We start from the raw sequence: 27,364 nt of genomic DNA on the forward strand, positions 1-27,364 counted from the left end.
TTCCCTATGTTTTCTTCTAGTGGCTTTACGATTTCTGATCTTACATTTACTTTTTCAATCCATTTTGAGTTAATTTTTGTGTATGTATGAGATAAAATTCCAATGTCTTTCATTTGCATGTGGATATCCAGTTTTCCCAGCAGCTTTTATTAAAGAGATGAGCCTTTCTCCATTAAGTGTTCTTGGTTTCCTTGTCAAATATTAGTTAACTGTGTCAAATATTATTAACTGTTAATATTTATGTATCAGGATTTATCTCTGGGCTCCTGGTTCTGTATCTCTGATTTATGTGTCTGTTTTTATGCCAGTATCATACCATTTTGATTACTGTAGCTTTGTGAGTATAGATTGAAATCACAAAGTATGTCTCCAGTTTTATTCTTCTATCTCAAGATTGGTTTGGCTCTTTGGTGCCTTTCGTGGTTCCATACAATCTTTAGGATTTTTTTCTCTGTCTGTAAAAGAATGCCATTGGAATTTTGATAGGGATTGCATTGAATCTGTAGACGGTTTTGAGTAGTATGGGCATTTTAATAATATTAATTCTGATCTGTGAACACAGGATGTCTTTCCATTTATTTGTGTCTTCTTCAGTTTTTTTCATTAGTGTCATAGTGTTCAGTTTATAGATCTTTCACCTCCTTGGTTAAATTTATTTCTGAGTATTTGGTTTTTGATACTATTGTAAGTGGGAGTGTTTTCTTTGTTTTTTTTTTTTTTTTTGAATAGTTCACTGTTAGTTATAGAAATGAAACCAATTTTTGTGTTGATTTTGAGGCCTGCAACTTTAATGATTTTGTTTAATCAGTTCCAAGAGTTTTTTTTAGTACAATCTTTAGGACTTTCTACGTTTAAGATCGTATCATCCGCAGACAGTTTTACCTCATTTTTTTTTTTTTCCAATTTGGATGTCTTATTTCTTTTTCTTGCCTGATTGTTTTGAGTAAGACTTCTAATACTATACTGAATAGGAGTGGTGAAAATGGGCATCTTTTTCTTGTTCCTGATCTTCGAGAAAAGCTTTCAGCCTTTCACTATTAAATATGATGTTAGCTGTGGACTCGTCATAATCAACCTTTATTATGTTGAGGTACGGTCCTTTTACATTCAGTTTGTTGAGAGCTTTTATCATGAAAAGGTGTTGAATCTTGTCAAAATCTTTCTATGCAATCTTTGAGATGATCATGGTTCTTATCTGTCCTTCTATTAATGTGATGCGTCCCATTTGTTGATTTGCGTATGTTGAACCATCCTTGCATCCCAAATGTAAACTCCGCTTGCTCATTCTGTATGGTCCTTTCAATGTGCTGTTGAACTCAGTTGGCTAGTATTTTGTTGAGAATTTTTGCAACCGTATTCATCAGGGTTATTGGCTTGTAGTTTCCTTTTCTTATAATGTCCTTTTCTGGCTTTGGTATCCAGGTAATGCTGACTTGTAAAATGAGTTTGAGAGGGTTTCCTCCTCTTTTTTTAAGGAAGAGTTTTGGAAGGATTGGTGTTAATTCTTCTTTAAATGTTTGGTAGAATTCATCAGTGAAACCATATTGTCTTGGGCTTTTCTTCATTGGGAAAATTTTGATTGCTGGTTTAGTCTTCCTGCTCGTAATTGATTTTCTGCTTCTTCATAATTCACAATTCAGTGTTGGGAGGCTGCATGTCTCTAGAAATTTACTCATTTCTTCTAAGTCATTCAATTGTTGGTAATAATCCTTCATAGTGGTCTCTTAAGATCCTTTGTATTTCTGTTGTATCAATTGTAGTGTCTCCACTTCCATTTCTGATTATTTTTGGGGTTTTCTCTCTCAGTTCTTACTCTAGTTAAATGTTTGTCAGTTTTGTTTATCTTAAAAAAAAAACAGCCTGGCTGTTAGATTTTTTGATCTTTCCTTTTTTCTTGTCTGTATTTCATTTGTTTCTGCTCAGATCTTTGTTTTTTCTGTCTTTCTGCTAACTTTGGACTTAGTTTATTCTTCTTTTTTCTAGTTCCTTGATGTATCCAGTTAGATTGTTTATTCAAGATCCTTCTTTTTCTCAATGCAGCCATTTATTGTAATAAACTTTCCTCTTAGAACTGCTTTTACCTCATCCCACGAGTTTTTGTATGCTGTATTTCTTTCTTTCTTTCTCTCTTTCTTTCTCCCTTTCTTTCTTTCTTTCTTTCTTTCTTTCTTTCTTTCTTTCTTTCTTTCTTTTTTTGTTTCATGATATTTGGTTTCCCGTTTGATTTCCTTTTTGACCCATTGGTTGTCCAGAAGGGCATTGTTTTAATTTTCTACATAATTGTGAATCTATCCTGGATAATATTCCACGTGGGCTTGAGAAGAATGTGTAATTCTGCTATTGGATGGAGTGTGCCACGTATGTCTATTAGGTACCTTTGGTCTGACATATGGTTCAAGGGCAATTGTTTCCTTATTGATTTCCAACTGGATAATCTATTCATTGTTGAAACTGGGATTTTGAAGTCTCCTATTATTATTATATTGTCTATTTTTCCCTTCAGATCTGTTAGTATTTGCTTAATATATGTAAATGATCCTATGTTGAGTGCATATATAATTTTAAAGAGTTATGTCCTCTGATTAATTTCCCCTTCTATCATTTTATAATGACCATCTTTGTCTCTTGTTATAGCTTTTTGGCTTAAAGTGTATTTTGTCTGATAAAAGTATAACCACCTCTACTCTTTTTAGGTTTCCACTTGCATGGGATATTTTTTTTTTTTTTCATTCCTTCGCTATGAGCTTTTATTACCCTTAAAGATGGAGAGCCTCTGAGGCTCTGGTCGGCACCATATAGTTGGGTCTTGTTTTTTTCTTTTATTTATTTTTTTCTAAATCTGGTCAGACTCTCTATGTCTTTGTGGAGAATTTAAAGCATTAACATTTAAAGGACATATTAATACCATCTTATTGTTTTCTGGCAGTTTTGTAGTTCCCTTGTTCCTTTCTTCCTCTCTTTCTGACCTTTTTTGTGAATTGATGATTTCCTTAATGATATGCTTTGGTGCTTATACCTTTATCTTTTGTGACTCTACTGTAAGTTTTGCTTTGTGGTTAGCATGAGGTTTACATCTTATAGACATAATAATCCATTTTAAGCTGGTAGCTTAATTTTGATCAGTTGCAAAAGCCCTTTCTATGCTGTTCCCGACCAATATTTTGTTTTGATGTCACAGTTTACATTTTTTTCTTGTTGTGTATCAACAAATTATTGTGGACATAGTTATTTTTAATGCTTTTGTCCTTTTATTTTCATTCTAGAGTTGAGTGATTAACACACTACCATAACACAGTATTATGGACTTGGATTTGACCCTATACCTACCTTTACCAGTGTGTTGCATATTTTTGTATGTTTCCATGTTACAAATTAGTATCCTTTCATTTCAGCTTCAAGTGAACACCTTTCAGCGTATCTTGTAAGGCAGTTCTAATGTGATGAACTCCTTCAGCTTTTATCTGGGAAACTCTGTCTCCTTTATTTCTGAAGGACAAGTTTGCTCAGTAAAGTTTTCCTGGTTAACAGTTTCTTTCTTTCACTTTGAACATATCATCCCACTGTTTCCTGGCCTGTAAGGTTTCTGCTGAGAAATCTACTGATAGCCTCATGGGTGGTGCGGGGGTGGGGTGGAAGGGTGGAATTTCCTATTGTAGGTCATAAGCTTTTTTTTTTTTTTCCCTTTTTTAGCTCCTTTTAAGATCATCTCTTTGTCTTTGATTTTTTTTTTTTTTGACTGCTTTATTCTAATATGTCCTGGAGAAGATCTTTTTGAATTGAAATATTTGGGAGACCTATGAACTTGGATGTCCAAATTTCTTCCTGGATTTAGGAAGTTCTCAGCCATTATTTCTTGATGTTAGCCTTCTTTCTTTTCTCTCTGTCTTTGCCGTCTGGGACTCTAGTGATATGTAGATTTTTTTCTTATGATATCCCCTAGTCATGTAGGCTTTCTTCACTCTTTTTCATTCTTTTTTCTTTGTTTTCATATGATTGGATAATTTCAAATGACCTATTTCTGCCTACTGATTCTTCTCCTTGATCCAGTCTGCTGTTAATACTATCTGTTCCATTTTTCCCCCTTCTAATTCCATATATATAATACATATACATATATTTTTAGCTCCAGGATTTTTTTTTAGCTCTTGTTATGATTTCTATCTTTCTGTGAAACTTCTCATTTTGCTCATAAATTGTTTTCCTGATTTCATGAATTGTTTCTGTTTTTTTTTCTCATAGGTCACGGAGTTTCCTTAAAACAACTATTTTGAATTTTTTTATTGGGAAAATCATAGATCTCTGTTTCTTTGGGGTTGGTTACTAGAAAATTATTGTGTTCCTTTGGTGGGATCATGATTCCTTGATTTTTCATGTTCCTTGAAGTCTCGTTTACTGCCCTCCCATTTGAAGATGCAGTCACCTCTTTCTGCCTTTACCAACTGGTTTTGGTAGAGTAATAACTTCTCACAGTCCTGTTAGGGATTCTGAGGCTTTCCCAGACCTTTTCTATGATATACCTCCTCCATACTTCTTAAGGAGAGAATTCTTAAGACTTTATGGCTTCTTTTGATCTGACAAGGTCAGGCCTATTGCTGATAGCTTCCTGTTTGCTTTCCTTAGGGCAGCGCTGAATATTCCGATTTGTGTCCTTTCTCTCAGCCCTGCAGAGTTGGGCCAGCTTGCTGTGCACACTCATTAGGCATCTGCAAAGGCTCCCCTTGCTACTGTCAGTGGTTCGCAGGTGGAGCTGTTAGGGGAGCTGTGGGCCGGTTGAGGGGTCTCCAGGCGAGGTGTCCCCAGCGGTGAACAGGCAGGCTTCCTGATGGCGTCTGTAGCATGGTTAGTAAGGCCCACATCCCTTTGCTACACTCTGCAAATCTTGGTTACTGTTCCCCCAGCCATTCCCTGCCCTGGTCATGGGCCTCCTCTAGTTTTCTGATGGGGTGAGAGAGAAGTGGTGTCCGGTACGGCTCACCCACACATTCTCACCTTCCCTCATGGGAGAGATCATGGACCTAAAGGCTCTCTTGGCACTGAGCTGTGCCTCCTCAGGGAAGGGGGGCTGCAAGTGAAGCCAGACCATTCCTCGCACTTCTCCAGGGCGTCCAGTCTGGGTGTATACCCTCCTGTGGCGCCCCGGGACTGCTGCATTGTCGCCCAGCCTTCCACGAGGGCACTCTGCTCCACGGGACACTGTCCCAATGGGGTGCTGTCTTAGGGGGGCAGGAGATGCCCCCTCTGTCATCCTTCTGTCCCTGTTCGCATTGCCCATTCCAGGGCCGCGGGCTGCCCGAGTGAGGGCTTGGGAGCCCATGAGGGTGCTCGAGGGCAGGGACAGCCACCCGGTTAGTGGTGTGTCCTGGGGGGCTGCCTGGAGCCCACTGGTGGGCCCTGAGCCTGGCCCTCGGCGCAGCAGGCCGCTCGGTGCTGGGGCAGGGGGCGGGGGGAGCCGCAGGTGTCTCCTGACTTCTCCGCTTGGTGCTTTGGCAGGAATGCAGGACTTCAACTACCTCAGCAGCAACTGCTTCGAGATCACCGTGGAGCTGAGCTGTGAAAAGTTCCCACCTGAAGAGAGCCTGAGGAGCTACTGGGAGGATAACAAGAACTCCCTGGTCCGCTACCTCGAGCAGGTAAGCAGCCTCGGGCGCAGACTGGGGCTTCCCAGGGGAGCCCAGCCCGGGGCCACTGACCTGGCCTGGCAAGCCCGTCGGGGAGGTGGCGGCAGGTGCTGGGCTACTGCAGGCCTGGCGGCTCCTGTCCTGACTATTCACCAGGAACCACTGAACGGGGTCTGTGGGAGGGCGAGGGCACAGCCTGTGCAGGTCCTGTTGTCGCCCGGTCCTCCTGCCCCCCATCTCGGGCCTGTGGGGCACCCTGGGTGGGAGCAGCACACCTGCGCTGGTCCTGTTGCCCCGGGCTCTCCTGCCCCCCATCTCGGGCCTGTGGGGTGCCTCGGGCGATGGCAGCACAGCGTGTGTGTGTGTGTGTGTGTGTGTGTGTGTGTGTGTTGTGTTGCCCCGGCCCCTCCTGCCTCCCATCTCAGGCCTGTCAGGCACCCCAGGAGGGAGCTGCATGGCCTGCGCTCATCCTGTTGCCCCAGACCCTCCTGCACCCCATCTCGGGCCTGTCGGGCACCCCCGGGTGGGAGCAGCTTAGCCTGCGCTCCTCCTGCTGCCCTGGCCCCTCCTGTCCCCCATCTTGGGCCTGTCACGCGCCCCGGGTGGTGGCAGCACAGCCTGTGTGTGTCGTGTTGCCCCAGCCCCTCCTGCCCCCCATCTCGGGCCTGTCAGGTGCCCCCCCGCGGGAGCAGGGCGAGGGCAGGGGAACGAGGCCCCTGGGCTCCAGGCCTTAGGAGGCGCTCGTCGCCGGGGCCTGTGGGTAGAGGGTCCCCCCAGGTGCGAGCGCCTTCTCCAACGCTGTGCCCCACGTGCCCCACTTGTCTCCCCGTCGACTCAGCGGGACCCGAGGCAGTCATCATGATGCCAGCTGACCATTCCTGGCCGTTCCAGGTTCCCAGACACTGTTCTGAGTGCCTTGTGATCATTAAGGCATTTAATCTTCACAACAGACCCTATGAGGGAAGTTGTACTGTCATCATCGTCATCATCCTCATCATCGTTCTCATCCCCGAATTAAAAATGAGGGATCGGAGACGCAGACAAAGCAAACAGCTTGCCTGAAGTCACTCGGGCAGAATTTGAACCTGGACTGTCTCATTCCAGAATGACTGTGCCGTGTTGTCTCTGACGGCACAAGCCTAGCTCTGTGCTGGAGAGGCGCTTACGTAGCCATTCGGGTGGGATCTGTACAGAATTTGGGGGGAATCTCACCATCTGCTGGAGCGAGACATCTCACCTACTGAGACCCAACCCAGGCCAGTCCCCTGGCCACCCCACGTCTCTGTAGTGTGCTGACATTGGCACCAGACCTAAAGACTCCGTTCCTCGCCTGCAGGGCCTTGACAGTCTGCAAGTTCCAGTCCATGTGTGGCTGTTTACACCCAAAGTCAGGTAGAGTGGTGTCTGTTTCATGTGCCAGCAGAGAGTCCAGACTAATTTAAAAACGAATTTGATATGAACAAATGCTGTTAAGTAAACATGACACTATTTGCATATATGTGGACAACATATGCATAGGAAACTGATGCATTTTAAGACATGTAAAAGTATTCTACACATGTCAGATATCCACATAAAACCTTACTGAAAGTGAGTCTCAGGGAATATATCCACTAATTACAATAATTAAAAATTACTCATTACACAAGATTTTTTCAATCAGAGGAATCCTGCTGCATGTTAATAGAAAAAGGCATTTTTACCAACAAAAGCCAAGGATAATTAGCTATGTGGACCCTAGAACAACTTTAATAAGAGCTCCCGAATAGGATCTCCTTTGAGGAGAGTTATAAAAATGCTTTTTGGGCAGAGGAAGTAAGATGGGGTTATTTGGTGTGTCCTCCACTTACACATTAAATGATGCCTCCTCTATATAGTGCTTTTCATTATATTTACATAGCTTTTTTATTTTTTTAAGATTTCATTTATCCATTTGAGAGAAAGAGAGAGAGAGAGAAAGAAAGAGAACAAGTAGGGGGAGTAGCAGGTGAGGGGGAGGGTGAAGCAGGCTCCCCATGGAGCAGGGAGCCCTATGTGGGGCTCCATCCTAGAACCCTGATATCATGACCTGAGCTGATGGCAGATGCTCAACTGACCGAGGCACCCAGGTACCCCTTTGTGGTTCTTTCAACAAAAATGTATTCAGCTCCTCTAGGGTCTTAGGCACATCGTTAAGCACTGGGGGTAGTTAGTGACTGCCCTCAGGAAGTCTTCCTATTAGTGGAGTTCAGAATTTAGGTCAATTAGATTAGGTCAGAAATTAGATTGGGTCAATACCTAACCATAAGAGAGGATGGTAAATTCTAAAATAAAGGTCAATTACAAAGAGTAATGGCAGCACTCTGGGTCCCTAACTCAGTCCTGGGGGTTCAGAAAAGTCTTCTTGGAACTTTAAGAACTTGCAAGATTTACGATAGTTGACGCCGATAAGATTATTACTCTGATCATCAATTGAAAAACAGGTTCAGCTGCTGCTGAAGTCTCAGTTCTTTCTTTTTTTTTTTTAAACTTTTATTTATTTATGATAGTCACACACACAGAGAGAGAGAGAGAGAGAGAGAGAGAGAGAGAGAGAGGCAGAGACATAGGCAGAGGGAGAAGCAGGCTCCATGCACCGGGAGCCTGATGTGGGATTCGATCCCGGGTCTCCAGGATCACGCCCTGGGCCAAAGGCAGGCGCCAAACCGCTGCACCACCCAGGGATCCCTGAAGTCTCAGTTCTTAAGGAAAAACTCAATACAAAACAAACCCCACGGGTGTGTACCATCAGGAGGAAGGAGAATATGTGTGATATTTGTGGTAGCGAGTAGGCTTGTGTCAGTTCTTCAGTTTATATAGAAATAAGCCGAAAAGAAGAGGGAGCTGGCTGGCCATACAGACCTGTCTTACGCCACTTGGAATGAGAACTTGCACACCCACGCGCTCCACCCCGGGGAACGGCCGTGTTACCGTGCAGGCCGTGGAGACGCAGTTCGTCTACACCGAACTCCCCCAGCTTGCTTCATGGGCCACTTAGTCCCGGGCGTCAAGGGCTGATGACAGATCAGTGGACAGCCGGACATCTGTGTTGGAGTTATTTTATCGACAGTGGGACAGAGTACGATGGGGCTTCGTAATTGAACACCTGGACCCAAAGTCCGAGTGTGGACTAGCTGACAGCTCGTGGAAAATAGATTAGGAGATCTAATCTGTAATCTCTAATTCTGTAATTGGTTGAGAGGAAATCTCCTGCAGAGTTTTATGTTTTTATTTTATTTTATTATTTTTTTATTTTTTTATTTATGATAGTCACACACACAGAGATAGAGAGAGAGAGAGAGATAGAGAGAGAGGCAGAGGGAGAAGCAGGCTCCACGCACAGGGAGCCCGACGTGGGATTCGATCCCGGGTCTCCAGGATCGCGCCCCGGGGCCAAAGGCAGGCGCCAAACCGCTGCGCCACCCAGGAATCCCCTCCTGCAGAGTTTTAAAGGGATGTTTGCAGCAACTGGAATTGTAAAGTGAATTAGGGTAAATAGTTTGAGCCTCTCACTCGGTAGCTCTGGAACAGTCCAGTTCCCAAAACTCCCAAAGAAATCCATGAAGACTGGTTCATGGGCACCTGCATCAGAATCGCCTAGGTTCTCGTTAAAAATGAGCTTCCGGTCCCACCAATGAGCCCCACTCCCTGCATCGCAGGACCTCAGAGTCTCCGTCCCAGCAAGCGCTCTGGGTGGCCCTTGGGCATGGGAGGGCCTAAGGGTTACTGACACGAACAGTTCCACTAACAGTGGAGAATCTTCTGGATGGGGTTTCGGTTTCTTTTTTTTCCCAGTCTTTGTTGATTGATGTCCTGGAATCTGAGGAGAGAGAATTATAGGAGGCACAAATAGAGTAAATAGCTTCTTCAAGCGCGAGTGCAATTTGAATTTCTGTGATTTCCTTTGCAGAAGCCATAGAATGGCCGCAGCTCCCGATCTGCATTCGCGTGGAGTTACGAGACCCCGTAACATTTCCACTGAGATTTACGGCTACAGTGGCATTTTTTTCAGAGATGTTTGCTCCAAAATTGCCATCTCACAGATAGATATCTACCTATTTCACTACTTCTTAAACTGCATACTCTAAGTTTGGGGTGGCAGAGGCAGAAAAATGTAAAGACATGAATATTAACTGGGTATATTTGTGCCTAATGCAGACAATATGACTTATTGTCCAATGGCAAGGAAATTTAAAACTTTCATTTCCCTAAGGTTTCCCTAAGGTTTCCTTAACCTGATCATAATATTGATCATAATATTGATCAGGTTTATTCATAATATTAAATATTTATGATAATATTGATCATACCAGGATTATAGTGTCTCAAGATGCATAAAGTACATGTGGGTAAATTATTGCTTGTTTGTAAGCTTTCTAAATTTCTTTGAAGAACCCTCATATTAAGAAATTAAAATTTGTATGTTTTCTCTGATTTTCTGTTCTCTGTGTACCTCTCTTCCTTTTCCCTAAAAATTAAAAAAAAAATTCTTTTAAAAGATTTATTTATTTATTTATTCATGATAGACACAGAGAGAGAGAGAGGCAGAGACACAGGAGGAGGGAGAAGCAGGCTCCATGCACCGGGAGCCCAACGTGGGACTCGATCCCGGGACTCCAGGATCGTGCCCTGGGCCAAAGGCAGGCGCTAAACCGCTGAGCCACCCAGGGATCCCCCCTAAAAATTTTCTGATCCCCAAATTGCCTTTAGGGAAAGGGAGTACATGTTATTTTTATAGAGTTTTAGAAGTTCTGCTTTTTTTTTTAATAGCAAATGCAAAAAGATTTGCTGATTGGTAATCAGGGGCATCTCTTTGATAAAACTTTGTGCTACTGTCAGATTTATTCTGATGACAAAGGCAAACCCAAGACTTAATCAACCTCCTGTAGGAAATATTCCAGTCAGTAGCCTCAGTAGCAAAAGAAAATCCACTTTTGAGGGTGAGACTGAGTGAGGAGCGAGCTGAGGCTTTGGGAAGTGGGGCCTCTTCTGTTAAGGAATTGAGCTTAATGAATCACCATTTGGTATTCCAGAAGCAGCACTTTCTCAGGAACCTGAAGTGACCTCGGTCACTTGAAACACCTATGGATTTAGTTGAGTTCTGCTTAAAATGAAGGAAAAAGCCGCTCTTGTAGTTTGCGTTGCCTTAGTTGACTGCAGCGTGGTTCGGGGGCGGTATTCTCCACGGCGTCTCTTCTGCTTGCCTTTCCAAATCTCGTCTTCAGTCTTGAAGTCCAAATCTCGTCTTTCATGTCACTTATTTTCAACCGGAATCATGTCGTCACTGGGTGTATCGCAGGGGCGGCCACAGTGTGTGTCTATTCAGCAGGAGCGAGGATTCGAGGGCCAAACGTCAGAAGGAGAAAGTACTGAAATCTGCCAAGCCCCGCGCTGCGTCCGGTGGGACACACTTGGTTTGGAGGTTTTGGTGGTTGGGAGGGTACTTCGCTGGCTTCCTGTGGCTCAGAACGAGATGTCAGTTTCCGGGGGATCACCTCTCGTTTGTCCACTCGAGGAAAGATCAGTGTAAAGAGCGTTCAAGATAATTTAGCGGCTTTTTGAGCCTCTTCCGATCCTTAGGCAAGGGGGATCTAACAGGACTTTTCTAGGAAATGTGGACATTCTTGACGCAAAATGTATTCCTGGATCATTTCTAATTTGCCGTTTTTGGTTGTTCTTGACCTTGACAGATACACCGGGGAGTTAAAGGCTTTGTGCGCGACCTTCAGGGGAACCCGATCGCCAACGCAACCATCTCGGTGGAAGGAATAGACCACGACGTCACATCTGGTGGGTGCTTTTGCCGTGGCCTGGAGGCCCCAGGGGGTGCACGGAGCATGAGTCCTTGTTGTGGCCACCGGGGTTCTCTGCTCTTGGGGGCCTCCTGTGTCCCTCCCTCGCTCCCGCCCTGCTGCCTCTGCCTCCTTCCGGTCCTGGCCTTGGGCGCCCTGCTCAGCGAGGAGCCTGCTTCTCCCTCTCCCTCCTCCCCTCCTCTTCTGCTGGTGCGCACTCTCTCTCTCTCTCTCTCTCTCTCTCTCTCTCTCTCTCTCGCAAGTGAACAAATAAAAACAAAATCTTAAAAAAAAAGAAATTTCTAACTTTTTCTAAGAGAGTGTAACACTCATTTCAGTGGAGCTTTATCACATTCCATAAACAGCTGCTTTAAAAATAGGGAATCAAAGAAGTTGAACTGAGGTATGCTGGGTTTCCTAAAATGGCCTAAATCTGTGACTTGGTATTTTGTTTCCCTACAGCAAAGGATGGTGATTACTGGCGATTGCTTGTACCTGGAAACTATAAGCTCACAGCCTCAGCTCCAGGCTATCTGGCAACAACAAAGAAAGTAGCAGTTCCTTACAGCCCTGCTGTTGGGGTAAGAAGTCATAATTTCTAAGATCTATGGAGCGCTCTGTATGTGTCCGACATATTCAAGTCATTTCTATTTAGTCTTCATAATAACCCTGTGAGGTAGGTACCGCTGTTACCCCATTTAGCAGGTGAGAAAACTGAGGCCTAGTGAAGTCAAGTAACTTGACCAAGGGCTCCTTGGTTGATTTTATACTACTCAGTGTGAAGCTCCCTTATCACTTCTCGGTTTTTGAAGACATCCGCAAGAAAATCGAATACAACTTAAAAAAAAAAAAAAGAAGGTTTTATTTGCCACCTTGATTGCAATCTAAAATGACATTTCTGTTCCATTTATCTTTTTTATTTCTAGCATCCAGTACAATACTCAGTGAGTATTTGGAAAAGTTAATTATGCCTGCCAGGTGATCTTGGGCATTAACCAAACATTTGTTAAGCACATACTATGAGAAAGACCCTAAGAGCTATCAAAAAGTGCATCTTATTTAAGTAGGTGCCATTTATTTAGTTAGGAAGGTGATGGTGAGGAGACCAAAGCTGCTCTCAGAGCAGGATTCTACTGCTATCTTGGCGTCACCTTTTTGCAACCAGGGAATGGCCTGCAGGATTTCCAGTTGCAAGGCTTCCTTAAAAACAATTTATTGCGTTTTTGTGCTTGAATCCAAAGTTTTAAGTCTAAAGTGCTTGGTTATGCAAACAGAGCATCTTGAGTTTTTAACTGGTGCTTTGGTTTTCGTCGTGTGTATGTGTACATTAGGCTGCATATGTAGTAAAGTGAGGAGATAAATTTGGGCGGGTGGAACCTGGGAAAAAGGAGCTCCAGGACCAGGTTGTTAAATATTCAGTTATTTGGATCTTAGCCTGCCCCGTGTGATTTCAAGGAGGTAGTGAGTGTTATCAGATTCCTAACTGACTAGGGGCTCAAGCGGCCAGACCAAGGAACCCTCGCTTCTACTTGCAGTGAGAGCAGGGGAACGTAGGGGCCGGAGGAGGACTGAGGCTGGACGTACAGATTTTGAATATGCAGGAGTGCACGGACCTGCAGACACCTGCTGGGAACTCCCAGTCCACCCAGAGAGTTGAGTTCCTGGGCCACTGGTCCCTGTGGCGGTTTGGAGATGTGTGTGTCTCCCTCAGTCCCAGCAGATTCAAGATTCTGGAAAGCAGAACCTGTGGTTTAGGACACGAGGAAACTGAGCTACATTCTTCCATGTATCCCCAGCTATTAGGAGAAAATTCAAAGTTTATGGAATCTCAGTGAATACTCAAAGGCAGAAAATTAATTATAAATTATACCTTCTTGAGGAGAGGGGAAGATTGCCCTTAAATAGACTGCCTTTACACAGTCTGCTTTTAAATAATCCTACAAGGCTATAAGGTCAAGGCACATTTCAAACATAATGGCCTCTGATGGTTTTTTTTTTTCCCCCCTGAAAGTATCTTTTATTTATCACAAGAGATTTTTAGGATATCCTTTAATTCAGGTGGCTATACTGAACTTAGTCTATAAGCTCTAGAACTGCGCTAAATTTTAAAAATCTCAGCTTTTAAAAATATACCTGCAGTTTGGTAACAATATATTCTTGATTTTCTCCTTTAGGTTGATTTTGAACTGGAGTCATTTTCTGAAAGGAAAGAAGAGGAAAAGGAAGAATTGATGGAATGGTGGAAAATGATGTCAGAAACTTTAAATTTCTAAAGAAGCTTCTAATTAGCTGCTTTTAATCAATCTATACTATATAGTATGATGTAACGTGGCCATTTTCTTTTAGATTTTGTGCAATATTTAACATTGATTTATTTTGTAATCATTTAAATATTAATAGATACTACTTAAAAACAATTAGACTTTTAGGTAAAATGTAAGAACTTGGTCTGTTTCTTCTCATATAACATTGATTTTCCTACGTATATTAATCATGGAGGACTGTAGAAAAAAAGTTTAAGCGATCTTGCCGTTTTAGACTTAAATGCAATATTTCACATGCTATTTACAATACAGAGATTTTTTTGAGTAATTCTAGCTTTTAAAAATGAACGAAGTCCTTCTTCTAATGTTAATTGGTGACGATGCCACATAGTGAGTGCCACTGAGAAGGTCAACAGCTGCAGCTTGGAGTTGTGGGCACCATATACTGCAAGACTTTGATACTTCAGTATAAATTGTCACTTGTGCTGACTCGCTACACGAGCATGATCTTGTTAATGCCTTTTTTGGATGGGAAGGAAACGTAAATGTTTAGGAAGAGGCTTTATGATAAGGATGGAAAGCGACTTCTTGCTTGTACATACGGGGGCTATACTGCTATATTATTTAGCCTGTTAACACTGTTTAAAAGTTTAAGGATTTTCTCTTGGTTGTAGATTGGTCTAGAATTGCATTCTGAATGAATAAAAGTTAAAAAAAAAAAAAAAAAGAATCCCTGTGGTTTTCTTTTTAATTCTCTATGGGTTTTGGCCTAGAGTTGTCTTGTGATAAAAAGTGTATTTCCTTGATAACGGCCTCTCACTTGTTAAACCTCGCCATTTTTAATTAATTAATTATGATTTTATTTATTTATTTGAAAGAGAGAGAGAGAGAACATGGATGGGTGGAGGTGGAGGTACAGAGGGAGAGGGAGAAGCAGACTCCCAGCTGAGAAGGGCGCCTGACACCAGAGGAGCATGGAGGAGCACGGAGGGGCACAGAGGGGCACGGAGGAGCACAGGGGGGCACAGAGGAAGCACGGGGGGCACGGAGGAGCATGGGGGGCACGGAGGGAGCATGGCGAAGCATGGGGGACACGGAGGGAGCACGGAGGGAGTACGAAGGAGCATGGGAGGCACGGAGGGAGCACGGGGGCATGAAGGAGCATGGGGGGCACGGAGGGAGCATGGAGGGAGCATGAAGGAACATGGAGGCACAGAGGGAGCACGGGGAACATGGAGGGAGCACGGAGGAGCATGGGGGCATGGCGGGAGCACGGGGGGCATGGAGGGAGCATGGAGGAGCATGGGGGGCATGGAGGGAACACGAAGGAGCACAGAGGAGCATGGAGGGAGCACGGGGGCATGGAGGGAGCACGAAGGAGCACGGAGGAGCATGGGGGGGCACGGAGGGAGCACAAGGGGGCACGGAGGAGCACGGGGGGCACGGAGGGAGCACAGAGGGAGCACGGAGGAGCATGGGCACGGAGGGAGCACAGAGGGAGCACGGAGGAGCATAGGGGGGCACGGAGGGAGCACCGAGGGAGCACGGAGGAGCACGGGGCCACGGAGGAGCACGGAGGAGCATGGGGGCCATGGAGGGAGCACTGATGGAGCATGAAGGAGCATGGGGGCATGGAGGGGGCATGGAGGGAGCATGGAGGAGCACGGGGGCCACGGAGGGAGCACAGGGGGGCACGGGGGAGCACGGGGGAGCACGGGGGCACGGAGGGAGCACAGGGGGGCACGGAGGAGCACGGGGGCACGGAGGGAGCACAGGGGAGCACGGAGGAGCACGGGGGCACGGAGGGAGCACCGAGGGAGCACGGAGGAGCATGGGGCCACGGAGGAGCACGGAGGAGCATGGGGGCCATGGAGGGAGCACAGGGGGGCACGGAGGAGCATGGGGGCCATGGAGGGAGCACAGGGGGGCACGGAGGGAGCACAGGGGGGCACGGAGGAGCACGGGGGGCACGGAGGGAGCACAGGGGGGCATGGAGGGAGCACAGGGGAGCATGGAGGAGCACGGGGGCACGGAGGAGCACGGGGGCACGGAGGGAGCACAGGGGGGCACGGAGGAGCACGGGGGCACGGAGGGAGCACAGGGGAGCATGGAGGAGCACGGGGGCACAGAGGGAGCACAGGGGAGCACGGAGGAGCACGGGGGCACGGAGGGAGCACTGATGGAGCATGAAGGAGCATGGGGGCATGGAGGGGGCATGGAGGGAGCACGGAGGAGCACGGGGGCCACGGAGGGAGCATAGGGAGGCACGGGGGAGCACGGGGGAGCACGGGGGCACGGAGGGAGCACAGGGGGGCACGGAGGAGCACGGGGCCGCGGGGGAGCACAGGGGAGCACGGAGGAGCACGGGGGCACGGAGGGAGCACAGGGGAGCACGGAGGAGCACGGGGGCACGGAGGGAGCACTGATGGAGCATGAAGGAGCATGGGGGCATGGAGGGGGCATGGAGGGAGCACGGGGGAGCACGGGGGCACGGAGGGAGCACAGGGGGGCACGGAGGAGCACGGGGCCGCGGGGGAGCACAGGGGAGCACGGAGGAGCACGGGGGCACGGGGGAGCACAGGGGAGCACAGAGGAGCACGGGGCCGCAGGGGAGCACGGGGGAGCACGGAGGAGCACGGGGGCACGGAGGGAGCACTGATGGAGCATGAAGGAGCATGGGGGCATGGAGGGGGCATGGAGGGAGCACGGAGGAGCACGGGGGCACGGAGGGAGCCCAGGGGGGCACGGAGGAGCACAGGGCCGCGGGGGAGCACGTCGTCGGTGCCGCCAGGCTGCAGGGGCCCAGGTGGCCGCGCACCGGGCCGTGGGCAGGCGGTGGCGATCCCGGGGCGCGGCCCTCGTACCCGGTGTCGTGATCCGGGCTCCCAGGCGTCCCCACTGTCCTGGTTCTGCCCTCGACTCGCTCTGATTTTATCAAGCGAAGGGGCTGGAGTCGAGGGCGGCTCGGGGGAGATTCCCTTGGTCGGTCTCCGCTCGGCGACCCCTGAGCATCACCGCGGGCCCCGGTCCCCGCCCCCCCCCCCCCCCCGAAGCCGGGCCCGACCCGGGTGACGCCAGGTGAGCTGAGGGATGCGCGGAGCAGGTGCCCCAGGACCGCGGGGCGGGGGCAGCTCCAGGCTCTCCCCAGGTGGGCGGGGGGGGGGGGGGGGGGGGGCTCAGAGGCCGGGCTCGGCCTGCAGCAGGCAGCACTTCATGCCTTACCTGTTGTCTGGTTTTTTGTTTTTTTCCCAAGAGTCAAGTGGGATCCGTCTTTCCTGTTGAACATCGCGGCCGCCTAACACAACCTAAGAAGGACTGACACTCTTTGGAGGTCCTAGGTCACCCTGTGGCCTCACCTGGCATAAACGAGAACTCTGCATTACAGTTTTTGATTCGGTTTGAAGTTAAATGCTACAGCGGGCAGGACTGCGGGGGGCTGAGGCTGACACAGGGCTGGGTCACAACAGCGGGGCTAAACTGTTGTAGGTGACAAAAATCCTAAAGGGGGGGGGCACCGCGGAGTTGGATTTCATGAGATAAGGAGCACATTTGAAACTGTGCTTTCTCCCCCAGACACGTTATTCTGGAAGCTGATCCCCGCTCACATTTGGATTCTCAGTGCGGTGCATAAACAAAGATCAACATTACTGGCAGAAAGGGGACCGTGACCTTTGATATTCACATTTTATTTACACAAGCTCTGGAATCTTTCCATGGTTTGGTGGTGTGGGAGGCTCAAAAGTCATCAGTTGTCCCAACAGATGACTCGACTTCTCTTTTCACATTTCTCAAGAGGATTTCTTCTGTGGATAGAACTGGCCAGCATTTGGAGTTTCTGCCTCAGAAATGTCACGACAGGACGGACTCCCCTATAAGCACACTCCATCCGGGTTTTGCTGTTCTTGGGTAAATGTCATTCTAGGTACTTACAGATGTTCTGATTCTTCACTCTCTGTCTCTTCTACGAGACCGTCAGCCAGTGAATCAGTTCGCTTACAGCCTGGATTTCTGGCGTCGTACAGAACTTTAGTCTTACGTGATTAATTTAAATCATGGCAAAATTCCCTGAGAATCAGTGTTTTTAAAAGCAGGGCCGAATGTGGCTTACCTGGGTTAAGAGTCATCAGTGAATCTGGCCTGAAATGGCTCAGAAAAGAAAAATCAACTTACTATAAATTTTCAGGACGCCACGGGCCACAAGGCTAATTTTGTAGGTTGCTGCTGTTTCTTCGGCTCCTTCCAATATTTGAGCTATCTTAGGCTCTTTTGGACCCTTTACCCTTCTTTTCCTTTCTCTGTTCTTTCCCTTTGAAGATTCACTCTTCATTCATACTAAATGCGCATCCGAGATCTCGACCGCAGATGAGAGTATCGCACCTCGACGGCGTCTGGCCGCGGCCAGTTCCACGGCGGTCATCACCACTATCAAGCGTGTGTCTTGCGCCAAACTTTCTCCTGGGCCTTGGGGTGAACTGCGGTATTTGGAACCCCCCACCATGAAGCTGTACGACAGGGCGCGTCGCAGCGTTCCTGCCTACGAGGAAGAAACGGCTTCCGGAGTTCAGCTCAATTTCTGACCTCTCAGAGCTAAGAGTAAGTGGCAGGCCGGGATCAGAGCTCCTGTTTGCTGGCCCCAAGTCTATCTTTCCTTCTGACCTTACTCACCTCCTGGGGCTGACCCCGAAAGGGCTGTATTCTTGGTTAAACAAGCACATCTTTATTTTCTATTCCTTTGACGACTTCACATTTGCCCATCACTATACTTGGGGGTTCTGGGCAGGCTTTATTATCTACTCTTTACAGACAATCTTAAAACATTTCGTAAGTGCATACAACAAGCTCCTGTTTTATAGCTTCTTGCTCTGTGGGATTACTGTGAGTCCAGCTGGTGTGATCCAGTGCCCAGGGGGCCTGGTGATGTCTGGCACAGGTGTTGTGCTTGACCCCAACATTAATGCTGTAAAGGGACACCTTGCAGGACTTACCAGGCCATGGGCGGCAGCAGGGCAGTGAAGAGAGGAGGATGTGGCATTATTACTGCCTCCTTGCCCCTCGCTTTCTCAACGGGACCACAGAATTCCTGGGAAGCTGACTAGCTGCAGGTTCTGGCTGCAGAAGTTCTGTCCTGGAGTTGTGGTCAAGGGGGCCATAGCGAGGTGGCATGGGAGGGTAAAAGGGAAGCATTAGGGTCCCTGAAATCAGAAAGTCGATGAAGACAATGCTTTAGTAAACGAGTAAATTAAGAGACACAGGCTCTTAGCTTCAATGAGGCTCTCCGTGCGGAGTGAGGCTTCTGCTCCTGGACCTGGGTTCCTGGTCAGCTTAGGGTCCGGTCTATGATCCTGGCAAGAAGGGGCCGTGGTGCACGTAGCAGATTAATTCATATATATAAAGCACTTAGAAAACTGCCTGGCATGTAGCAAGTGCTCAAAAATGTAATTACTATTATTCGACAATACATTATGATTGTTCAAAAACGTGTGGTTAGGGGCACCTAGGTGGCTCCTTTGGTTGAGCATCCGACTCTCGGGTTCGGCTCAGGTCATGATCTCATGGGTTGAGGGATCCAGCCCCATGTTGGGCTCCAAGCTCGGTAGAGTCTGCTTGAAAGATTCTCCCCCTCTCCGCCTTTCCCCACCCTCCCACTCACATAAATAAATCTTAAAAAAAAATGTGTGGTTATTTTTATTACTATTACTATTGTTAATAGTTATAGCAACTGGCCGGGCCTCCTGGAGGAGGGTATTCTTTAGCAATAACGTTAGTATTAATTCTAGTTGTGTTTGACCGACTTAAAAATGATTAAAATAATTATTTATACGGTTTCCACTCAGTGTTGTGATTAATCAGCACTATGAAGGTCAGATGATAAAATAAAAACAGGTCAAACCATAATGAATTTAAACTTAAGGATTTAAAAAAAAAATAAAATAAACTTAAGGATTTGCGAGATTAGCGTCCACCCTGCATTGTGAAAACTTAAGTGTTTCTGGAACGTCATCACCTGCGTGTCCATCCGGTGGTGACGGCGACCGGAGATGGAGAGACTCCCCGGAAATTCCGGGTGATGGGATGTGTGTGTCTGTCTGCAGGTACTTGTCGGCGCGGCTGACTCATGTTCAGGGAGGAGGGAGCCGGGGCAGGTGAGTGGATATACCTGACTGGGGTGCTCCAGCACCGACCTACACATAAACCCGGACCTTGTCAATAGCAGAGGATCCGACTCAGAAGTGTAGCAGGAAGGAAACACGCCGTGAAGCCATCAAGGCCACCCTGCGCCTTTACTCCGTAAACTTCGGAAACACACATTTACCCACCGCAATTGCTACAAAACAGGAGGAAATACGGTTTTTTTTTTTCTCATACCTTTTTCTATACAGTTTTTCAAACTCGACCTTACTGGCTCCGTGTCTTCGAACTGCCGTGGTGGGAATCCTCTTCGCAGACTTAAGAAACCTGACCCATCAATAGGATATTCAATGGATGACTGAGCCCAGTTGACTGTTGTAAGAGGAGCCGTAACACGTCATAGAGCCTGTAAACCGGGGAAGGGTCCAATGGCTTTTTTGAGGAGCTGAATCAGCACTTGATCAGCCACGTTTCAGGGGTTTGAATATCATAATAACACGTTCTTCTGGTTGTCTTGATTACATGACTCACAATTTTTTCAGTGGACCCTCTGGCTAAAACTGCCATTTCTTCTTACCCACATTTACACTAATATTTATTCTAGAAATTCCTTAAAAAGAAGAAAAACATCAGCCCTGACACTCCCAGGCACCCTTCCATTCCCTGCCCTTGCAGTTGAAACGGTCTCCAAGCAGCTGCCACAGTCGCTTGCCTACAGCGACCCTTTGCTCCAGCTACTTCCCTGCAGCTTTCCCTCTGTGCTTAAACCTTTTACATTGGGAGAGCAGGACGGTGGGAAACAGCGCTGAGTCCAGCCAGAGCTTCAGCAGTTCCTTGCCGCGGCTTATCTGGCTGCAAGGGCCCTGGCTGGGGGATCTGGGGGATCTGGGGGATCTGGGGGATTTGGGGCCTGGTTGGGGAAGAGGAGAGCGGTGGGCGGTGGAGCGTTCTTCGCCTTAAACCTAAAATATGTTTTCTAACGCATTAAATGCATGGACGTGTTTCAAAGGCAAGTGTGTGTGTGATTGAAGTAAGAAAATGCCAAAATGCCACCCTCCGTGCGCCCCTGGGGACCCGCCGCCGCACGTGCTGCTCCCCGGAGAGGAGGGATGGGCTGGGGGGGTCTGGGCCGGTCCCTGGGGCGGCTGCTCGCTGCTCCCTCCCGCTGCCCGGCGTGTCGCCTCTCTGGGCCTCAGGAATACATGAAGGATCTTGAACATAAAAGGGCGGGGGCGATGGTTTTCTCCCCTGGGGGTCACGTTCCAACCCCGGCTCAGCTGAGGGTCCTGTGGGTCCTGTGGGTCCTGTGGGTCCTGGGGTCCTGGGGTCCTGGGGTCCTGGGGTCCTGGGGGTCCTGGGGTCCTCGGGGTCCTCCACCCGTTGCTCCCCCTCCCCCAGCCCCTCCCCGACAGCCCCTCCCCCTCCCCCTGCGGCCTCCGTCCAGGTTCCTGGACCCTCCCCCCCTCCGCTCCCCCGCGCCCCAGGCCCGTCCTCCCCGACCGGGGCAGCGCGGTCGCGGTCGCCTCCCTCAGCACCGGCAAACGGGAACCTGAGCCGCCGCGGGGGGCGCACGGAGCCGGGGGCAGGGGGCTGGGGGGGGGCTCGGGGGGCACCGGAGGGGGTGGCTGCTGGCTCCTCGGTAGCCCCCGGCCTGCCCCGCGGGGTCACAGGGCCCAGCCCCGCGTGGTGGGTGCAGCGGCTCCGGGGCCGCAGGTGGGCGCCACCGCCTCCCCCCACCTGGGGGCTCGGGGCTCGGGGCGGAGGGGGGGGGTCCTGGGGGGAGGGGGCTGGGGGGAGGGGGGAAGGGAGCGGGGCGACGGCGAGCGGGGTCGTAGCCTTCCGATTCGGGACACACGGCCCCCACCCCCCTTCCACCCGCCTCCTCCTCCCCGCCTCCCCCCTTCCTTACCCCCTCCCCCCTCCTCCTCTCCCCTCATTCCTCTCCTCCCCCTCCTCCCCTCCTCCCCTCCCCCTTCTCCCCCCTTTTTCCCCTCCGCTCCTCCCCTCCCTCCTCCTGTACCCTCCTCCCCTCCCCTTCCCCCTCCTCCCCCCTCCTTCCCCTCCTCCCCCTCCTCCCCCTCCTCCCCTCCCCCCTCCTCCTGTCCCCTCCTCCCCTCTCCTCCCCTCCTCCCCTCTCCTCCCCTCCTCCCCCCTCCTCCCCTCCTCCCCCCTCCTCCCCTCCTCCCCTCCCCTCCCTCCTCCTTCCCTCCTCCCCCTCCTCCCCCTCCTCCCCCTCCTCCCCTCCCTTCCTCCTCCCCTCCCTTCCTCCTCCCCCCTCCTCCCCTCCCTCCCCTCCTCCCCCTCCCCTGCTTCTGGAGAACCCGAGTCCTTTTGCTCCAACAGGCACTTCCCTCCGAGCCCAGCAGCCCCGGGCTGAAGAGCAGGTGCAAGAAACGAGGTGCCTGTGACTTCGGGGGCGGAGACCTGTGGGTCTGCTGGGCTGGCGGGGCCTGGGGTGTCCGAGTCGGCTTGCAAGGCTGCGGGACAGAGACCGCGCGCTCAGGAGGTGGCTCTGACTGCAGAGGCCCCGTGGGAACACAGGCGGTGGGCGCCCCCTCCGCAGCTGCCCCTCCCAGGGCCCTGCGCTGACCTCGGTGTCTGTCTCCACCACGAGGGCGCCCGGGGTGCAGGCTCCGGTGGGGAGCACCATGGGTCCAGGGAAGAGTGCAGGCTTTGGAGCAGGACACCTCTGGGTCCAAATCCGGGCTCGGATCCCTGCAAACTGTGTGCCTCTGGCCAGTTATTTAATTGCTCAGAGACTTAGTTTCATAAGCCCCCAGACACCGATAAGAACATGTCCTTTGCCTGGTTTTTATGGGAATTACTTGCGATAAAGTAGGCAACACCTCTGCCAATCGAGAGCGATCAATGTCTTTTTCCTGGACAAATTCAGGATCAGGGGGGGGTGGGGGTGGAGCAATGATCTGCCTTTTTAAAAGAACTGTGAAAAGTAGAAATAAAGAAGTATATTTACAGAACCATGTGACTATCCTAATTTACATAAAATAACAGAAACACTTCTTAGACGCATAACTGAGTAGCGTAAAAGCCAGAATGATTCGGGCGAACCAAGAAAGAAACAAGCACAGAGTAGGGGTTTTTCCTCTTTTTATTTACAAAATAAGGAAATGGTGAGTCTGTCTTGATAATGATGCGCAGTAGTTCAAGGAAAGTGAGATTTCCCGTCTAGCATCTAGCGGCAGTTAGAGATGTTTCTGTGGAGTCGGATTTGGGCTTGACTTTAGGATTTTGGCCAAAGATCAGCAGGTCATTTCTCCAGAGTCAGGTGGTGTCAGAGCCGAGACCGCTCAGACGCGAGATGGGCAAAGTGGTGGAGGGCTGTGGCCCAGGACCCTGGTGGCCGCGACCCTGTAACAGCGCACCCTCCCCATGTCCCCCCCCCCCCCCTGGGGATCTAGGTGCTGAGCTGGGTCCCCGCTGCTCCGGCAGCACAGCCAAGGAACCGTTGCACCCGAGGCCAGCGGTGAGGGACAGGCCGGGTGAAGCCTGTATTCCTGGTCACGGGTCACAGGCGGGCGGCCCTCTGGCATCTCGGACACGTGTCCTCCTAAACCTCCCGCTAACTCTCCTCGGGAGGTTGACGTGGGGCTTGTTCATCGTTTCTGTCGGTCCAAACCGTCTGCCCCCTTCACAGTCTGGAATGTTCCTCCAGATGAGGGCTTCCCAGCCTCGATACCCCTGACATGGCAGTGGCCGGTCCGGGCCCTGCAGATGCTGAGCAGCATCCCTGGCCCTGCGCCCGCTGCAGGCGCACCCCCAGGGACGATGACCAGGGACGTCCCCCAACAGGCCAGGTGGCTCTAGGAGAATCACAAAAGGCCACCTTCGGGTAGTTCTAGGAGCATCCACCACCCAGGGACCAGATTTCGGGAACAGTGACCAGCGCCCAGGTCACGCAAGCGGTCACGGCATTCGTGGGTGCCCGTGGACCCCAGCGGCACTGCCCTCCTCGACCGGTTACTGTGGGGACAGGTTGTCGTCTGTGCAGGAGCCCACGTGGGCGGCCTGCGGGCTTGCTGCTCCCCCAGGGCTGCTGGTCCCCACGGACCGCGCGCTCCAAGCCGCGGGTACTTGCTGTCACAGACCCGAGGACTGGAAGTGCTCGCTGGGGGGCAGAGCCCGAGGGGGGGTCCGTCCTGGGGTGGCGGGCAATCCGAGGCATTGGGTCCCTCACCTTGTGAGCCCTGAGGGTCCTCCCCGGGCCGGCCGGGATCTCCCCTCTTGCCGGGACACCAGCCACCGCCCCGGGGCCTGCCCTAAGCCGGGACCACCTCCTGGTGACCCGTGACTCCTGCCCGGGCGGCGGCAGCGGCTGGTGTCGGGCCTGAACCTCTTCCTGGGGGACCCGCCAGTACAGCCTCCCGGAGCCCCCGGCTAGCGGGTTCTGCCCCCTGTGCCCGCGCCGGCCTCCGCCTTCGTGCCCGGCCTGGCCTGCGGACTTGTCAGTAGGTGACACCAGTGGGAGACGTCAGGGCCCGAGGTCTGAGGAACGTGCCTGGCACCAGGCTCCGCGGCCCGGCAGGTGGCCCTCGCCGTGCAGCTGCCCTCGCCCGGCCCGTCCCCTTGCCCTGGGTCCTGGCCCCGCCGCCTTGGCTCCCGCGCAGTGGCTGTCCCCCCGGCCCCGGGGCGCCCGCGCTGGTGTCCCCGGCCCCGACGGGGGCTGGACCTTGCGGTAACCGGCTTAGGGATGCCGTCCAGGCCTGCCTCTAAGTTACAGCAAAACCGTGTCCCCAATTCACATTTCTTTCTGCCTCCTCTAGGAGCACATGAAGTTCCTGACAGGTGCTCCTAGAGGACATGCTGGGCCGCCTCGGATGAAGACGTGCAGTCTCCTCTGCGGAGCCTTCTAGAACAATGTGGTAAAGCGGCACAGGCCTTGAAGGGGAGCAGTCCTCCCTCTCAGGAAGAGCTCATCGTTTGCATCTGTCCCCTCTTTTTATTCGGGAAGTCTCACGTGTGCGTGGCTGTGGGAGAGCACAGGTGGGGAAAATCGGTCTGCTTGGAGTTCGGCAGCAAGACTTCGTCACAACGGAAAGCCCGTGGATTTCTGGATTGGCCCGTGGCAACCCGAGCCAAGCTGGGTGCCCTGAAGCCGCTGTGCATGGAGGGCCGCTCGCCGTGAGAGCCGGGGCCTGTGGCTGCCCCCTCCCTCTCTGTGCGTGGACCTTGCGCACGGACGTCCGTCCCTCTGTGGATGGGCCAGGTCTGGGCCACGTGTGACCGTGCTCACTGGAGGCTTCAGAAGTGCCGGCGAGCAGGAGAGAATGTCACCTTGCCGGTAAAGGCAGCACATGATAAATATTCACTTTCCCTTTTCTTCCCTTTCCCCTCATTTTCCCCGATTTTAAAGGCAAGTGGAAGAACGGAGCTGGGCAGAGCTGGAAGGGGGGAAAGAGGAGAGAAAAGGTCGTGGGTCGTGGAGGCACAGGGGGCGTGGCAGGGCTGGGGAGCTCGGCTGAAGCTTCGTCGGCTGCGGAAAGTTTGTTCATAGACTTTTGCTTGAGAGTGTCTGGAGGACCTTTGGGTGCAGCCCCCACCCCTTCTCCCGTCTGTTAGGCTCTGTGCTCGTGGCAGGTGCTGGACCGGGCCTGAGGGTGGCTGCTAAGGCTCTAGGGGCCCCTCCTCTCCTGGTCGCCCAGCCAGCTCAGCAGGGCCGGGAAGGAAGTGGATGGAGCCCGAGGACCCTGTGCGCTGGCTGGAGCTGGGCTCTGTCCCCGGGCTCTGTCCCCGGGCTCCAGGCAGCCAGGGAGGGGGGACCAAGCCTAGCATCGGGGGTCGTGCATAAAGGGACCTCAGAGTTCCTGAAAGGACAGAAAGTTATGAGGGGGATGGAATCCACCCTTATCCGTTAAAGTAATATATATCGTAAAAAAAAGGTCTTTGAAGCTTTTACAGTCTGGTTGGGTATTTATGACGGGACAGGTGCTAAGGAGAGAGTGTAGGAAATAAAATATCTCAAATGCTACTTAATCAAGAAATGAAGAACATATTACAAGTTCTGTGGGGGAGATGGAGGAGAAGATTCAGCAACCCATTTGCAAACTGTTTTATTTATTTGGAAGTGACCTAAAGGACACTTCATACTGGCACATCAGCCACTTTATTCAGCCTTTTAGGTCTAAACTCCTGGAGGTTAGAAGTTCTAGCCTCCGAGGGGTCGACTTCACCAATAAAGTTTGCGTAACAAGCGTTTTCAGATATATGAGTTCATTTTATTTTACAACAACCCTGTAGGATAGACCACACAGGTCTGACATCTCCATTTTCTAAAATTTTATTTTATTTTTTTAGAGAGGGAGGGAAGGGTTCTGAGCGAGAGGGAGAGAGAGAGAGAATCTTAAGCAGGCTCCATGCCCGGCGCGGAGCCCAAGGTGGGGCTCGATCTCACAACACTGAGATCATGACCTGAGCTGGAATCAAGAGTTGGACACTTAACCAACCGAGCCACGCAGGTGCCCTGACACCTCCAGTTTTAGATGACGATATTGAGACTTAGAGCAGTTAAATCATATAGCTAACGAGTGCTTGAGCCAGGCTCTTCTCCGCCGGGGCTTGAACCAGTGCACTTCCCACCGTGATGTACTATTTCTCCTGACAACAGAGAGAACATGAGCTCCTGAGGACATTGTACGATCAGAATTACCAAAGATCGTTTTTGAAAGGAGGGTTCAAAGGCAGGAGCTATTTGACAATATTTGAACCAGACCCAGAGCAGTGACTCCCGTTGAGCAGAAAACTCAAGGATTCTTCCGTCAGGTAGGGGTTTTGAATCTAGAGAACGGTCGCATTTTTTTTTTTTTTTGGTTTGAATTAAAGCTTAAAAATCATGGGGCAGACATCTTTGTTCTCATTTTATAGGTGAGAAAACCGGCTCTCGGAGATGTTAAGTCTGTGCAGTAAAGACTTTGGCCTTGCCCACAGAGCGGTCTGGCCTTTGCCCTTGACTTCTAGGAGATAAGCTATGTCATACGTGATAAAATATCTTTGTTTAGGGTAGAGGCTGACCACTCCCGACAGTCTTAGAGTGGTGGCTGGCCCTCCCCTAGGGACCAACCATGTGATTTAGGGTGGAGGTTATGGGGTCACAAAGTATCAGTCAGCCTGGAGGCTGAGTACCAGCAGCGGTAATCAGAGCATCTAGAAAGTGGGAGGGAATATGGAGAAGCCAGTCCACCAGGTGGATAAGGCAAGCGGCACCAAGAGGAGGTGATTGGGAGATCTTGAGTTGGATCAGTTGGCATGTGGCACGAAGCAGGGTGAAGGCTCACGAGTCCTAAGCTTACACACTTACGGGCAACCCCTTAGGTGTGCCGAGGTAGTGCTCCCATCCATCCGAAGTGGAGGCGGCTGAGCCCTCTTTAGCCTTTCATGCAAGAGCCCTTAGGACAAGAGAGGGAAGATGGGGAAGTCAGAGAGCAGCCGTGGATTTTAATACCCATTTCTGTAGGCTCTGGCCTACACGAAACCGGAACGATAAATTATGAGATTAAGGTATCACCATACTTTTTCTCTATGGACCACA

General features: G+C 50.3%; 1 protein-coding gene across 1 annotated transcript in view; it reads left to right on the forward strand.

The window, feature by feature from the left end:
* Positions 1–14,419, forward strand: part of CPE (carboxypeptidase E) — a 102,025-nt gene extending 87,606 nt beyond the window's left edge. The window contains exons 6-9 of the mRNA XM_072724997.1: positions 5,491–5,630; positions 11,327–11,426; positions 11,891–12,009; positions 13,603–14,419. Coding sequence (XP_072581098.1) covers positions 5,491–5,630; positions 11,327–11,426; positions 11,891–12,009; positions 13,603–13,701 — 458 coding nt within the window. The 3' untranslated portion in view covers positions 13,702–14,419. The remainder of the gene's footprint in view (positions 1–5,490; positions 5,631–11,326; positions 11,427–11,890; positions 12,010–13,602) is intronic.
* The last annotated feature ends 12,945 nt before the right edge of the window (positions 14,420–27,364 follow it).

This window comes from Vulpes vulpes, chromosome 10 (genome assembly GCF_048418805.1).
Source record: "Vulpes vulpes isolate BD-2025 chromosome 10, VulVul3, whole genome shotgun sequence".
In the NCBI taxonomy this organism is placed as follows: domain Eukaryota; kingdom Metazoa; phylum Chordata; class Mammalia; order Carnivora; family Canidae; genus Vulpes; species Vulpes vulpes.